We start from the raw sequence: 17569 nt of genomic DNA, 5'->3' as shown, positions 1-17569 counted from the left end.
CCATGGTTTTTGAGGTGATTTGCTCTCTAACTGTGCATCCGATTAGATATTTCTATATGTAATTGTGTTCGTGGTGAGTAGAACTACACATTAGGCTTAAACACATTTATAATCAATGACCTGTAATTTTTTTCATATCTTCACACATGATTTTTGCACTACGTGTTTACAGGTAGTGAGTCGGGTTAAAGACTTTAGGGTAGTGTCTTTTAGGTGTGTAGAGGTCACCCCTTGAGTTTCGTGATGATTCGACAATGTAAGGTCTTGTTTTGGAGAGTGTTGCCGTCGTAGATAAGGTAACTTTTGTGCATACATAGTGTGCTTTGAGTTGGTTTTCCTTGTTAGTGATTGTCCATAGAAGGTCACGTAGATGATTTACACCCATCTATTTGTTTCCATGCGCCTACGGGTCAAGCTCTGTCCTTGGTCGGCATCTTGTTTGTTGGCCTAGTTCTCACCTTGCTAGCAACTGTGAGAAGCAAATCTACCCAACAACATGATCAAAGACCACTACCTTCATATAAATTTGAAGGTGCTCCATGAGAGAGAGAGAGAGAGAGAGAGAGAGAGAGAGAGAGAGAGAGTAGGTGAAATCATGGAAATTAGTACTCAGAGTGGGGTGGTAAGGGAGTGGGGGAGGTGGGGACGATGGCGGGTCTACAAGAAGTTTTTTTTCTACTAGATCTCTCCATGTAGGGCTTGATTTTAGTGGAGACTTTTGTTGAGAGGTCTACAAGAAGTTTTTTTTCTACTAGATCTCTCCATGTAGGGCTTGATTTTAGTGGAGACTTTTGTTGAGAGGTAAGTTTCACAATACTTCCAAAGGAGATTGTTTACTTGAATCTCATGCAAGTGAGGTGGTAATACCAGAATGCCGTCCCTTATTATTTTTAGAAGAAAAATTCATAGCCTATTGGTGGCTATGTATCTACCCTGGGGGGTCCACCTTAGAATATGTAAGTGTAGCATGTGAGTTTACCCAGAGGGGTTTTCTATATATCAAATAGTTACAAGATTACATGTACAAGAGGGGTTTTCAAATAGAAAAATGAAAAAAAGTTGTAGGTTTATGAGGGAAGAGGGGTGTTTTAATTCATGGTGAAGTGTGTGTGTGTAGAGAGGGGTTTTATAAATACCTCTTGAATACACATGCTATAGGTATTTTTGAAAGGTGAACCCCCGGTGGTATCTACATAAGGGTTGAGTGGGGATATGATTGAGTCCTTTCATAAGTGTGTTTCTTATGAGATTATTCTCAAGGAGCATGAGATTTTTTTAAAAAAATTCCTTTAAGTCTTGGTGATAAGTGGGCAATGATTCATTACAATGACATAAAGGTACTATAGTGCAAGTAAAAACATCTTTATCATTGCATACCATTAGTTCGACGGGGCTAAGAAAGACCATGCAAAACATAGGTTTTCCCATATCTCATTAGTTTTGATGTTAAGTCCATGCAAAAATTACCCAAAATTGGCTTAACACACAAGTCCATGAAAGCATTAAATTCAACTTACTAAATGAAGAAGGGTTGATCTAACCTTAGTCTTTAGCTTTTCCCTCTTGAGTATCATTCAATAAAAACCATAAACTTACCCTTTTAATTAATTAACTTGGGTGCGAGACCTTTGCACAAACCTTGAAGGCTTATGAAGTTGACCCGGTGTAACATTTAATGGTCTAGTAACTTGTGTGTAGCAGAAAATAGCATAGACATAGTGGGCATTTCATTAAGACTAGATTACTAATGAGCATAGCAAGAGTGCATGGATGGAGAGCGCAACAAAAGCATAACACCTAGTTAGATAGGCATGAACAATACTTCAAAAAGAGAGAGAAATTAAGCTATTGACAACAGTTGAGGACCGGATTTACATGGAGCCGACCCCCCCTCCAAAAGGCTTTGTATTATAGGTTTCCCCCATCAAGGAAGACATTTTACAATACAATACTTTGTGTTCCTTCAATAACTTGCTGGTGCAATGAAGATGGAAGCTTCAAGCACCAAGCTTACACTTGAAAACACAACATCAATTCCCTCACGGTCTCAGACCCAAGACCTCACATAGCTTCGAAGATGGTGAGAGCTAGCGGGGTATGACAATAGATTGAGAGGAAGAAGGAGTATTCTTACGAGAAACAAGTATGTCTCCTCACATAATCACTCATAATAGCTTAGCATAGCTTAGTAATTAGCATGCTAGAGGAGATGAGCATGCATTGGGGCTTGGCTCTTGGTTGGATTTGCATCACAAATCCAAGAGTTGTTGGTGTAGGCCTCCCTTCTCACAAGGTTGGAGTAGATGATGAGCTTTCCATTAAAGCTTGAGAAGGAGAGATAGTCTTCTTTACTTTACACATGAGCTTGTGTGAGTGTGTGTGTGTGATAATGCTTTGCAAAAATCAGCCCCCTCTCTCTCTTGGTCGACCCCTCATGCTATTTGCACATGTTGGTATCCTATTAGCCCCTGCAAAGCTTAGACAATGATAATTAAGAAGCATAAGTGATAGCCTTGTGACATGTGTCCCCCTTTCCCCTTTTGTGAGAGCTTTAGGTATTTAAATAATGCAATTAAACTTTCATTGGATCTCTTAGTCTTCTGGCCAGGCAAGCCATTGGGCTGCTGATTCTTGAATGCTCATTGGACCCCTTGGGAGACTGTCCAATAGTCTTCTAGAGAGCTTTATTTCTATTGGTTCTTTTATAAAGTGTTTTTAAATGAATTAAACTAAATATACTCTATCCTAATTCTCATTGGTCCACCTCTATGGCCATCCAATAGGATTTGAATGAACCTTGGGGGTAGTTGGGCTTGGGAGTTTACATGTGTCCACTATGCCCTTTGTGTAAAGGGAGCTTGCAAGAGTGTGTGTGTGTGTTTCTCTCTCATCCCCTATATATAAGGCTTGCCCCCTCCTAGATAGGGATGTGGGAAGACTTTTTAGTCTTCCCCATGACCATCCAATTCCCCCACACTTTGGCCATTTGACATTACATATGAATTTTGGAACCGTAGCATTTTGGAAGTCTTAATGGACTGAATTTTAGGGTCTTTGAAGCCCATTGATGCACATTGCTCTTTTGCAGATGGCCCCCCCTTTGGATCCCTATTTTCCCTCCATTGGATCCCTACTATGACCGGTATGTCAGCCTAACCAATATTCTAGCTTTTTCTCCCTTGGTACTTTCGCATATTAAATGATCAGTTATTATGACACCCGGGGCTACTACCTACTTGCTAATTCAGGACCTGTTAAATTAGGATAATCTTTGGCAAAAATAAAACTCACCCTTTGGGATTTAAAAATTTCACCTCCTTGTGTGAAACCTTAGCACAGTGCTTTGGAGGTGCTGCCAAGCTTCTTTCAAAACCTACTAAATTTGAATCTGTTAAATTTAGTCATTTTGTGGCAAGTTAGAATTTCACCCTAAAATTTCATAGACTTTATACTTACGGTCTAAAAAGTTATTCTAAGGACTTAACCATAGCACAATCACTTCCTATTTTTAGACTCCTATAATTTATCTCGGTCATCTTCTTTGTCATATACCTTTGATCAAGGTTGCACGGGATATAATTATCCTTCCTGGACATGTATCTATGACTGAGATAATTAGTTAGCAATTACCCTTGCTCTTTTATGGACTTTCCCTTTTTGGTCCCAAGCCTTGACTGACTGGTCTATTAGTACTTAATCAATTTCGCTTGTTCTCTTTTTACTTTCCTGGACTTAAGTGGCCAACTTAAGTTGGACAATACTTTTAAAAAGTTAGAAATTAATATTCATGACAAGATGCAATTATTGTTACTATATTATGCTAGTAGTGTGTATGAACACACTTAGGACCACCAGAGCACTAAAGTACTTCTATAACTGCTTTCTTCTAAAAAAAGTGTTAAAATAAAAACATCACAGACATTAGGCAAGAAAGATTCTTGAAGAACAAAAAGAATATTTCGACGAGTGGCTTTATCATATCGAACCTAATCGTTATAGTTGGTTTGAGAAATGTTGGTTTGATATTTCTCAAATTTCAATTACAAGAGCGTTGTCTTTGTTTGCATGAAGAGGTTGAGACGACCATTCATAATTACCAACAATATCAGAAAGTTCATCTCTCTCATCAAAGATCAATAACATTTTTACTTTCTATCCAAGAAATTTTATCATTAAAAGTGACAAAAAGATCTTTGTGCAGAAAAGAAAACATTGATGATTAAAGAATTAGACATCTTTGATGATTGAAAAAAACATACAACATGAGATTATAGAACTTACACATCATACATGAAACCTTGAGATAATAGCACAATCGAGTCGCTCGCAAAAACACAAATAACAATACTTTGGAATAAAATACTTTAATATAGAGGAGACGCATACGGCCCAAAAATGCAAAAAGTAGGCATTGAAAATAAAGCGGCTCAAAAATAAATGGAACGTATGATGAACGTACAAAATTGTCTCTTTGTTTGTTACGTCAAAAAAGGGACGAAGACTGAGCTAACCTTCACAAAACAACTCAAAAGTGAGTGATCATGACAGAACTCGTGTAAAAGAAGTTTGCCCAAAAAACAATATAACATTCATCTCTAAAGTTCGTTTCTTACAAACCTAGACTCAAATCAAAAAGCACGAGCGGCTCTAAGATTTTTAGTATGCAAAATCAATGTAACAAGAGTACCATTTGTTTTGACTACTCTATCAAATTCGATGCAAAAGATTACCCTCAAAAATTGATTAGAGGTTAAGGGCAGGGCCGAAAATTGCAACTCTTCCCGCCCTTCCTTTGCTGCTAGCCCTGCACATGACGGGCAAATTTATAATAGCCCTTCCCAAGGAAGGACAAGTTGTTCGACTGGCCCTGCCCCAAGGAAGGGCATATTTTTGCAAGGCCTTCCTAGGGAAGGGCAACCTTTCAAAATGCCCTGCAGAGATTAATCATGTCAATGCTTGACATTGTGACTTTTGGACTTGTACCCAGAGGATGTTCTATGGACTTTGAGAGTCACTAATGAGTATAGAATCTAATTTTGTAGGTTGTGCAAGCATGCATTGCCATACACCTTAAAAAAAGTTAAGGTGTACTTTTTAATATAAGAAATTTCAAGTATGCTTTTTTAATATAGGGAATTTTAACGTGTTGGGCATATTGTAAAGGCAACAAAATATGAAGTTTGAACTTGAGAGTTGAATGTTCAATCACTCGCAAGTTTTCTAATGAAGGCATCAGGCTTGAATGATGGGTCTCGTCACTCGTGTCTCTCATCCACCAATTGCTGACACAGAGCTTCTATATCCAAGTTCCAAGTGAGATGAGGAGGTTTGAGGGATACCATGTAATCAAGGCTAGTGGGTTGGAAAAAGAGAGAAGGTAAGTACACTAGAGATTAACTCAAAGCATGGCTGAATAATGCCTTATTGAAGGAAATTACGGAGTGAGTAAAGATTAAGCACTCTTGATGCTCCCCAATTTGATTTGCTATGCAAAATCTTTTAAAGTTGTTCTCAAATATTGATTGATTCTTACACGAGCTCAGACTCACGATCAACTAAAGCTCCAGATTCCAGAATTTCCTAGCACTCTCCCATTATCCATGAACTGCAAGCTCCCCTCGAGAGTGGCTTGGGAAACCTCTAGGTTATGAGTCCAAATGACTCCAGAGTCTACGATTGCAAAGGTCCTTCAAGCCTCAAGGCTCCTTCAGAAATCATGATTCACATAGTGCTAGCCTCCTGGTTTGTTAGGCATGCTCCCAAAGCCTATTTATAGGAACCCGTACTTATCACTTCATCATTTTTAAGATGGCACCATGTGTAATGATTAGGATGCTACAGTTTATGTTGTTATATAATATTATGAGGATCTTATTTTTTGCCGTTGGTGATTCTTAGGGGATGAGAACGACTTAAGAGGGAACTTGGAAGCTGAAGTTTGAAGAGATGTCTACCCTAGCTTCACAGAGAGAATAGTGATAGCGATAACTTCATGATCTCAAAATGGGAGGTTTGTAACTCGGGAGGCGACTCTTCATGGTTACAATTCTAGCAAAGGGCACATCCCAACAAAAATCAAGATATATGATGTCGTCATTGCAACTGCATTGCAGGACATTTCAAGTTCTAAGTATTTGCATGTTCCATTTACAACTTACTACTCTTGCTCATTGTGTATCTTGTAGAAAATGATTTTTAGTACTGCTACGCAATGTTTCAAAAGTGCACCCTTTCTCTGTACTTTAGAATTTTCTTTACAAGTTACAATCGTTCAAAAAAACATGCGAAAAAATTAGATTTTGGTAAAGATTTGATCGAAGGGCAGGGAAAAATTTTCCCTTCATTTTGAAGATCTAAATGTCAAACAACCCTTCCCATGGGATGGGCACTCTTGAAAATTTCCCTTCCCTAGGATGGGTAAGGGTGCCCTGCAATTTTCAGGCCTGGTTAAGGGTGTGAAAAAACTAGCACGCATGCACAATGATGATACAGTATGACTACAATTCAATCACACGAGTTATTCAAAGTTTGACATTCATGATTTGAAACATAATGCACGAGCAACATAATATATCAAACAATGACATGAGAATCACCAAAATCATGAGAATGACAACAACTATGTTCCTTTTGTATTTATGGAGAGCTTTAACACTTTTCAATGCCAAATATGGGCTAACTTTGAACTCTTGACCACACAAAGATGCAACAAAATTATCTAACAAAGAGATTGTAGGCTATTTTTTGATTGCAACGCTACAACTTTCTTGTATATTCAAGGGCTTCTACCTAAGTGAATGACACAAATCTAGAAAAGGCTCGTCCCTTGTGTAGCTTGAATACAATCTAAGTTTTCATGAAAGCAACTGGACCAAGCTTTAGAAGGGTTGGAAAATTTTGGTTTTTCATTTTGGCGAGCCAATTGGATTAGAACCTTTCATCGAGGATGGGCAACCATGGAGGTTTCCCTTCCTTAGAAAGTGTGAGGGCCCCCTTCAATTTACACCCTTGCACAATGACGATTGCAAGATTGTGCATAGTGATCACACTAGGCATAAGCAAAATTTCAAGGGATTGCGCTTGAAATTCTGCTTGAGGTAGGGAATATCCATATGTACATAAAAAAATATTTAAAGCCACATTGCACTTCATGAATGAAAATATAAGGATGTCTTTCATTAAGAAAATTTTGGACTCTCAATGGGCTCTATAAGGACTTTGACTTTCTACTTCTTGTCCAAAATGGGTGCACATTAATTTTTTCACAAATGAAATCAATACTTATCGGACCTTTTGGATTTAGGATGTACTCATCGAGATCTATCCATTGATATCTAGCATACCATCAGATTCTTTATATATGAGAAGATTCCATTTTTTGATGTGACAACTCCGTTTTGTAAATGGAATCTCTCCCCACATTTCAGCTTCAATGGGGAGGCCATAACTCCTACAATTCAACTCCTAATTTGTCGAAGCGTGGGGATTTAGAATTTTTTTTCTAAGATCTTTCCAATGATATGTTCGTTGATAGGGTTTTGACATGTACTTCACCGGGTTGCCCACTTTGGACAGTCAAACCTCCTTATAGGCCCCTTTGAGAGTCTAAATTTTCCCTAATGAAGTCAGTGAAAAGCTTAAAAATTAGAGAAACTTCTGAATTTGTCCCCTAATGTGTATGATGTTGTAGACGTTTACCATCTATACAAAAAATAGAGCCTTCAAAAGTTTGGAGCTTCTTTCTAAAATCTCTTATGCATGATCCCTTACACCTCAATGATTCATTGAGCTTCATGGTAAGTAGGAAGTTAAGACCTCCTTATTGACAATATGTTCCTTTTCAGTTTACACCATGGTTTCTAAATCAAAGGAATGAACATGATAAACCAACTTTGAGGTTCACACACATTTGTTTATGATTGAGACCAATATCCACCGATGAGCTCGCAATACATGGCCAATAAAAATCCTTAGTAGCCACCCCACCAATCCATAAGAGTTGATTAGGGCCACTCAATAAGATTCACATTTACGTTTGTAATGTGCATGTTCGAAAGAGCCCTACATGATGGAGTAGCTACTGACCAAACTAAGCATGTCAAGAGCATTTCCCATATTGTTGACCATATTGAGCATATTAAGGGGACTTGAATTTTTGACCATATTGAATACATTGAAGGGGATTTGTGCATTCGATCCACGACCATTGTTATTAAAGAATGACCCTGCCATTTGCCCATAGCCATTGACATTGTTTCCATAGCCCCCAGCATGGAATGGTCCCATGGGATATTGGAAGTTATAAGGTACAGAGAAAGTAGGATTGCCATGAAAGCCCTGGCTCCCCATACCATTGTAAGAGGGCATATTGTGACCAAAATAAGCTTTGTGTCCAAAGAAGCCCTTGTCATATGTTGGCCTAATATGAGGCATGCTGTAACTATGCTGCGGCTTTACAAATCCAGATGTTGTGTCCCTAGGAGGGACACTACGATTGGGGGGCAATATAGAGGCCAGCAAACTGCCATTATTGACCTTGGCCTTGCATGTGCTGCATTCTGCAAAACCAGATGATTTGTCGATTTTTTGCGAGCACAAAAGCGCATTGCTCATTGTGTGTGTGTGTGTGTGTGTGTGTGTGTGTGTGTGTGTGTGTGTGTGTGTGTGTGTGTGTGTGTGTGTGTGTGTGTGTGTGTGTGTGTGTGTGTGTGTGTGTAAACTTATGTCATCTATAGGCAGCCTTGCCGCTGTGTGTTTGTATTGTATATGCAGAAGCAAATTTTGGACTCTCAAATGGGCTCTATAAAGACTTTGACTTTCTACCTTTTGTCCAAAACGGGTGCACGGTAAATTTTTACAAATAAAATCAAAACTTATCGAACCTTTTGAATTTATAATGTACTCATCGAGATCTATCCATTGATATATAGCATACCATGAAATTCCTTATATACTAGAAGATTCTATTTTTTGAGGTGACAGCTTTGTCTTGTAAATGGAATATCTCTCCACACTTCAGTTTCAGTGGGGAGGCCATAACTTCTACAATTCAACTCCTAATTTGTCGGAGAGTGGGGATTTAGGATTTGTTTTCTAAGATCTTTCCAATGATATGTTGGTTGATAGGGTTTTGACAAAGCGTTTATGTACTTCACCAAGTTGCCCCCTTTGGACAATCAAACCTCTTTAAAGGTCCCTTTGAGAGTCTAAATTTTCTCTAATGAAGTCCGTGAAAAGCTTAAAAATTAGAGAAACTTCATAATTTGTCCCCTAATGTGCATGATGTTGTAGAGGTTTTACATCTGTACAAAAAATAAAGCCTTGAAAACTTTGGAGCTTCTTTTTAAAATCTCTTATGCATGATCCCTTACACCTCAGTGATTCATTGAGCTTCATGGTAAGTAAGAAGTGAAGACCTCCTTATTGACAATATGCTCCTTTTGAGTTTACACCATGGTTTCTAAATAAAAGGAACATGATAAAGCTACTTCGAGGTTCACACACATTTGTTTATGAGTGAGACCAATATCCACCGATGAGCTCGCAATTCATGGCCAAGAAAAATCCTTAGTAGCCACCCCACCAATCCATAAGAGTTGATTAGGGCCACTCAATAAGATTCACATTTACATTTGTAATGTGCATGTTCGAAAGAGCCCTACATGATGGAGCAGCTACTCACCAAACTAAGCATGTCAAGAGCATTTTCCATATTGCTGACCATATTGAGCAAAACAAGGGGACTTGTTCCCATATTGTTGACCATATTGAATACATTGAAGGGGATTTGTGCATTCGATCCACCGCCATTGTTATTAAAGAATGACCCTGCCATTTGCCCATAACCATTGACATTGTTTCCATAGCCCCCACCATGGAATGGTCCCATGGGATATTGGAAGTTATAAGGTACAACCAAAGTAGGATTGACATGAAAGCTGTGGCTCCCCATTCCATTGTAAGAGGGCATGTTGTGACCAAAATAAGGTTTGTGTCCAAAGAAGCCCTTGTCGTATGTTGGCCTAATATGAGGCATGCTGTAACTATCCTGCGGCTTTACAAATCCAGATGTTGTGTCCCTAGGAGGAGCACTGGGATTGGGGGGCAATATAGAGGCCAGCAAACTGCCATTATTGACCTTGGCCTGCAAAACTAGATGATTTACCGATTTTTTGCGAGCACACAAGCGCATTTCTCATTGTGTGTGTGTGTGTGTGTGTGTGTGTGTAAACTTATGTCATCTATAGGCAGCCTTGCATTCAGTTGTGTGTTTGTATTGTATATGCACAATCAAATTTTGGACTCTCAAATGGGCTCTATGAGGACTTTGACTTTCTACCTTTTGTCCAAAATGGTTGCACACTAAATTTTTTACAAATATAATCAAAACTTATCAAACCTTTTGAATTTAGAAAGTACTCATCAAGATCTATCCATTGATATGTAGCATACCATCAGATTCCTTATATACTAGAAGATTCTATTTTTTGATGTGACAGGTCCGTCTTGTAAATGGAATCTCTCCCCACATTTCAGTTTCAGTGGGGAGGCCATAACTTCTACAATTCAACTCCTAATTTGTCGGAGTGTGGGGATTTAGGATCTGTTTTCTAAGATCTTTTCAATGATATGTTGGTTGATAGGGTTTTGACAAAGTGTTTATGTACTTCACCAAGTTGCCCCCTTTGGACAGTCAAACCTCTTTATAGGCCCCTTTGAGAATCTAAATTTTCCCTAATGAAGTCCGTGAAAAGCTTAAAAATTAGAGAAACTTCATAATTTGTCCCCTAATATGCATGATATTGTAGAGGTTTTACATCTGTACAAAACATAAAGCCTTGAAAAGTTTGGAGCTTCTTTTTAAAATCTCTTATGCATGATCCCTTACACCTGAATGATTCATTGAGCTTCATGGTAAGTAAGAAGTGAAGACCTCCTTATTGACAATATGCTCCTTTTGAGTTTACACCATGGTTTCTAAATAAAAGAAATGAACATGATAAACCAACTTCGAGGTTCACACACATTTTGTTTATGATTGAGACCGATATCCACCGATGAGCTCACAATACATGGCCAAGAGCAATAAGTCGTAGCCAACCCACCAATCCATAAGAGTTGATTAGGGCCACTCAATAAGATTCACATTTACGTTTGTAATGTGCATGTTCGAAAGAGCCCTACATGATGGAGCAGCTACTGACCAAACTAAGCATGTCCAGAGCATTTCCCATATTGTTGACCATATTGAATACATTGAAGGGGATTTGTGCATTCGATCCACCGCCATTGTTATTAACGAATGACCCTGCCATTTGCCCATAACCATTGACATTGTTTCCATAGCCCCCACCATGGAATGGTCCCATGGGATATTGGAAGTTATAAGGTACAGCCAAAGTAAGATTGCCATGAAAGCTGTGGCTCCCCATTCCATTGTAAGAGGGCATATTGTGACCAAAATAAGGTTTGTGTCCAAAGAAGCCCTTGTCGTATGTTGGCCTAATATGAGGCATGCTGTAACTATGCTGCAGCTTTACAAATCCAGATGTTGTGTCCCTAGGAGGGGCACTGCGATTGGGGGGCAATATAGAGGCCAGCAAACTGCCATTATTGACCTTGGCCTTGCATGTGCTGCATTCTGCAAAAACAGATGATTTGCTGATTTGTTGCGAACACAAAAGCACAGTGCTCAATGTGTGTGTGTGTGTGTGAGTGTGTGTGTGTGTGTGTGTGTGTGTGTATGTGTGTGTGTGTGTGTGTGTGTGTGTAAACTTATGCCATCCATAGGCAGCCTTGCATTTAGCTGTGTGTTTGTATTGTATATGCACAAGCAAATTTTGGACTCTCAAATGGGTTCTATAAGGACTTTGACTTTCTACCTTTTGTCCAAAACGGGTGCATAGTAATTTTTTTACAAGTAAAATCAAAACTTATCAAACCTTTTGAATTTAGAATGTAGTCATCAAGATCTATCCATTGATATGTAGCATACCATCAGATTCCTTATATACTAGAAGATTCTATTTTTTTATGTGACAGCTCCGTCTTGTAAATGGAATCCCTCCCCACATTTCAGTTTCCGTGGGTAGGCCATAACTTCTACGATTCAACTCCTAATTTGTCAGAGTGTGGGGATTTAGGATCTGTTTTCTAAGATCTTTCCAATGATATGTTGGTTGATAGGGTTTTGACAAAGCGTTTATGTACTTTACCAAGTTGCCCCCTTTGGACAGTCAAACCTCCTTATAGGCCCCTTTGAGAGTCTAAATTTTCTCTAATGACGTCCGTGAAAAGCTTAAAAATTAGAGAAACTTCATAATTTGTCCCCTAATATGCATGATGTTGTAGAGGTTTTACATCTGTACAAAAAATAAAGCCTTGAAAAGTTTGGAGCTTCTTTTTAAAATCTCTTATGCATGATTCCTTACACCTGAATGATTCATTGAGCTTCATGGTAAGTAAGAAGTGAAGACCTCCTTATTGACAATATGCTCCTTTTGAGTTTACACCATGGTTTCTAAATAAAAGAAATGAACATGATAAACCAACTTCGAGGTTCACACACATTTGTTTATGATTGAGACCAATATCCACCGATAAGCTCGCAATACATGGCCAAGAAAAATCCTTAGTAGCCACCCCACCAATCCATAAGAGTTGATTAGGGCTACTCAATAAGATTCACATTTACGTTTGTAATGTGCATGTTCGAAAGAGCCCTACATGATGGAGCAGCTACTGACCAAACTAAGCATGTCGAGAGCATTTCCCATATTGTTGATCATATTGAATACATTGAAGGGGATTTGTGCATTCGATCCACCGCCATTGTTATTAAAGAATGACCCTGCCATTTGCCCATAACCATTGACATTGTTTCCATAGCCCCCACCATGGAATGGTCCCATGGGATATTTGAAGTTATAAGGTACAACCAAAGTAGGATTGACATGAAAGCTGTGGCTCCCCATTCCATTGTAAGAGGGCATATTGTGACCAAAATAAGGTTTGTGTCCAAAGAAGCCCTTGTCGTATGTTGGCCTAATATGAGGCATGCTGTAACTATACTGGGGCTTTACAAATCCAGATGTTGTGTCCCTAGGAGGGGCACTACGATTGGGAGGCAATATAGAGGCCAGCAAACTGTCATTATTGACCTTGGCCTTGCATGTGCTGCATTCTGCAAAAAGAGATGATTTGCTGATTTACTGCGAGCACAAAAGCTCATTGCTCTATGTGTGTGTGTGTGTGTGTGCGCGCGCGCGCGCGTGTGTGTAAACTTATGCCATCTATAGGCAGCCTTGTATTCAACAGTGTGTTTATATTGTATATGCACAAGCAAATTTTGGACTCTCAAATGGGTTCTATAAGGACTTTGACTTTCTACCTTTTGTCCAAAACAAGTGCACGATAAATTTTTTACAAATAAAATCAAAACTTATGGGACCTTTTGAATTTAGAATGTACTCATCGAGATCTATTCATTGATATATAGCATACTATGAGATTCCTTATATACTAGAAGATTCTATTTTTTGATGTGACAGTTCTGCCTTGTAAATAGAATCTCTCCCCACATTTCAATTTCAGTGGGGAGGCCATAACTTCTACAATTCAACTCCTAACTTGTCGTAGTGTGGGGATTTAGGATTTGTTTTCTAAGATCTTTCCAATGATATGTTGGTTGATAGGGTTTTGACAAAGCGTTTATGTACTTCACCAGGTTTCCCCCTTTGGACAATCAAACCTCCTTATAGGCCCCTTTGAGAGTCTGAATTTTCCCTAATGAAGTTCGTGAAAAGCTCAAAAATTAGAGAAACTTCATAATTTGTCCCCTACTGGGCATGATGTTGTAGAGGTTTTACATCTGGACAAAAAATTGAGCCTTGAAAAGTTTGGAGCTTCTTTTTAAAATCTCTTATGCATGATCCCTTACACCTCAATGATTCATTGAGCTTCATGGTAAGTAGGAAGTGAAGACCTCCTTATTGACAATATGCTCCTTTTGAGTTTACACCATGGTTTCTAAATCAAAGGAATAAACTTGATAAACCAACTTCGAGGTTCACACACATTTGTTTATGATTGAGACCAATATCCACCGATAAGATCGCAATACATGGCCAAGAAAAATCCTTAGTAGCCACCCCACCAATCCATAAGAGTTGATTAGGGCCACTCAATAAGATTCACATTTACGTTTGTAATGTGCATGTTCGAAAGAGCCCTACATGATGGAGCAACTACTGACCAAACTAAGCATGTCAAGAGCATTTCCCATATTGCTGACCATATTGAGCATATCAAGGGGACTTGAATTGTTGACCATATTGAATACATTGAAGGGGATTTGTGCATTCGATCCACCGCCATTGTTATTAAAGAATGACCCTGCCATTTGCCCATAACCATTGACATTGTTTCCATAGCCCCCACCATGGAATGGTCCCATGGGATATTGGAAGTTATAAGGTGCAGAGAAAGTAGGATTGCCATGAAAGCTGTGGCTCCCCATTCCATTGTAAGAGGGCATATTGTGACCAAAGTAAGGTTTGTGTCCAAAGAAGCCCTTGTCGTATGTTGGCCTATTATGAGGCATGCTGTAACTATGCTGCGGCTTTACAAATCCAGATGTTGTGTCCCTAGGAGGGGCACTGCGATTGGGGGGCAATATAGAGGCCAGCAAACTGCCATTATTGACCTTGGCCTTGCATGTGCTGCATTCTGCAAAAACAGATGATCTGCCAATTTTCTGCGAGCACAAAAGCGCATTGCTCAGAGTGTGTGTGTGTGTGTGTGTATAAACTTATGCCATCTATAGGCAGCCTTGCATTCAGCTGTGTGTTTGTATTGTATATGCACAAGCCACTATTTAAAACACTTCACACATCTGACACTCAAACACACATTGATCATAGGTAATGCCACAATATTACCATTAATATATCCTGAGGAGATGCTGCTGTTGATGGGGATGAAGAGCTTCCCCTAATGCCTCTTTGTCTGCAAGGATTGCATATTGTGCCTGATTCTTGCTTTGACCACCGTCCCCGTGATGCAGTTTCCCGTGATCCTTGAAAATGGTTTCCACATGCAGAGCATAAGCACGCAATGCACCACTCACATGTAGTGAGGTCTTGAGGTCCTGTGCCCACTTGCACATGCCTTTTCATGAAGACTCCATCTGCTGTACTTCTGTGATACTCCTTGCAAATTCTGCATTGAACCTGCAGAGCAGAAACCCCCCCCAAATTCATGCTAAGATGCACACAAGCAGTTGTTGTTATAATCTTTCTTCTGCTGAGTAATTGGAGAGACGTGCCTTACCTGATCGAACAGATCGTCCATGGCGTCCGCTAGCTCAGACTGTTGCTCCACCATGTTGCGATGAGGATGGTCGAGCTTGGGGTTACGGCCAGCAGCCATGAAATTAGCTGCAGGGCGAGGATTTCTAAATGCGGCATGGCAGCTGGAGCACAAGTCGAAGGTATTCTGGCCGACATTAGGATCGACGTTACAATCTGCGCAAGTGTAAGCGGATTCGAGTAGAAGCTTGCCACAGCCATCGCAGGTACGGGAGGCGGCAGTGCAGCTGATGAAGAAGAGGCCTTTGCATTCGTCGAAGTCGAGGGTACCATTGCCGTCGGCATCGACGAAGGCGAAGATGGAAGGCATGGCGGCTTCGAAGGAGGAAATGGAGGGGCATGACGAGGGATTGGGCGAGGCGGCAGCGGAGGCAGTGGCGGTGGCGCGTGCCCAACGGAGGAGTTCTGCCAGAGAGATGCGGCCATCGCCGTCGACGTCCATGCTACGGAACGTCTGCACCAGCTGTAGCCGAATGGGCGACGGAAGGCGATCGAAGAAGAGGCCCGCAGCTCTCTGCAGCTGCGCCTGCATCTGCTGCTGCTGGCCGGCCATCGTCAGCTTCCAATCAGCGCCGCAGGTCCGCAAGCAGAAAATCGCAAGCACATCAGCAAACCTATCTCATTTTCCCCGAATGAGCTTCCCTCAGGCTCCAGCTAGCTCTACCAAATGTCAACTACCTCCACGACTCGTCGTTTGACTCTGGACCAAGTCTTCCATAGAGCGGAGAACCACATGCTGAATTTAAAACTAGTCGCCGTGGGCAGTGGGCATTGCTATAGAACATAAGAGCTGAGTCGCACCTCGTGCGAGTGGGGTGAAGAGCTTTACCATCTTCAGAAATCCGGATCTTGCGCTTGAAACGTGGAAACCACGCTACAGTCTCGCTAGCACGACAAAAAAGGTAGAGATTAAGCTATTTCCAGCAGAGGAAATCATCTCCCTGTTTCTCAACCACATCTCGCCAATGAGAACTCATTATCTCAGCTCCCTACTCGTTAAAAAAAAGGAGCCTTCCACTGTGTTGCCCCTGGGTGCGATCCAACTCATGCCAAACACCTCCCTTTCCCCCACTCCCCCCACTCGTAGTCTGTGCGACTTAGCTCTAGACATACGCAGATTGTCATCAAGCATTTAGCACTAAAGTAAACAAGTACAAGTGATAGCAACTAGTGTCATCATAGAACGTGTGCCTTGAGCATACACTGCGCCTGCCACTCCATACTAGCACATACAATACACCAACAAAATTATTGTAGCTCTTGGCTCCACCCAATGTACTCATAGAACTTGTAGCTTGAGCATACACCGCCTGCTACCAACACATAGTGTAAGGGTGCAGGCCATACTGGCTGGGCGTCGAGCGCCGCCCATCTTTGATTAACCTTATTGTTTGAAATATAAATCTATAAGCAGTTGTGGAATATTATCCACTACAGCTCCACCACACCAAGCGTATACACTCTCCTGCACTCGCGCTCGCACGCCTTTGCACACCCTCACAAGTGGTATCAGAGCACGACGGCTCTCTTGGGTTCAACGGCGTGTGCACGAGCTCTACTTTGAGCTAAGTCTCAAAGCCTTACACAGGTGGAAATCTCACAATACTGGAGTAGCTTGACGTTTTTTAGTCTTAGAGAAGGAGGTAGCAAGAGAGTTACATCTTTTAATGCTAAGGCAGCTTGACAAAGCACTACAGAATTGAGGCAGCTAAGCAAGAAAATTGTTAATTTAAATCACTAAGGCTCTCAACATCATAGTGCTACAGAGTCTGGACAACATGGCGTTGGTTTTCTCAGCAATCAACGCTACATACTAGCAAGGCAAAGCGTTAAATTTTAATGCTGGAAGCTATTACAACATAGCATAGTGCAAGGAGAGCAAAATTGGAGATATCGTTGGCTTTAAGAATCACTACAGAGCCACATTTGAGAGAGAGAGAGAGAGAGAGAGAGAGAGAGAGTGGTTGTGTGCGTGTGCACATCTCGGACTCGGACATCGACATCGACACTACTCTCAAGCATCAAGGAGAGAGCTCCGGCTTCAACAGCGACACCACACTTCAAACATCGGCCTCGTCTCTCCAATTCCTGATTTACGACATCCGTTCTCCAACATCGATACATACATAGAGTGTGTGTGCACATCTTGGCTTCGACATCGACTCTACCTCTCGGCATCATCTCAGTTTTTTGCTCGTTTT

General features: G+C 40.6%; 1 protein-coding gene across 1 annotated transcript; it reads right to left on the bottom strand.

The window, feature by feature from the left end:
• Nucleotides 1–14060: 14060 nt before the first annotated feature.
• Nucleotides 14061–16040, bottom strand: LOC147438666 (uncharacterized). Its single transcript, XM_086484172.1, has 3 exons — nucleotides 15331–16040; nucleotides 14940–15230; nucleotides 14061–14755 (listed from the first exon to the last, which is right to left on the bottom strand). Exons 1-3 carry the CDS (start codon nucleotides 15919–15921, stop codon nucleotides 14231–14233), a joined length of 1407 nt encoding a protein of 468 aa, XP_086340298.1. The 5' UTR covers nucleotides 15922–16040; the 3' UTR covers nucleotides 14061–14230.
• Nucleotides 16041–17569: the final 1529 nt, after the last annotated feature.

Source organism: Adiantum capillus-veneris, chromosome 16, assembly GCF_014529385.1.
Source record: "Adiantum capillus-veneris isolate H3 chromosome 16, ASM1452938v2, whole genome shotgun sequence".
Classification (NCBI taxonomy): domain Eukaryota; kingdom Viridiplantae; phylum Streptophyta; class Polypodiopsida; order Polypodiales; family Pteridaceae; genus Adiantum; species Adiantum capillus-veneris.
Note: the sequence above shows the minus strand (reverse complement) of the source record. Positions and strands in the feature narration are given on the sequence as shown.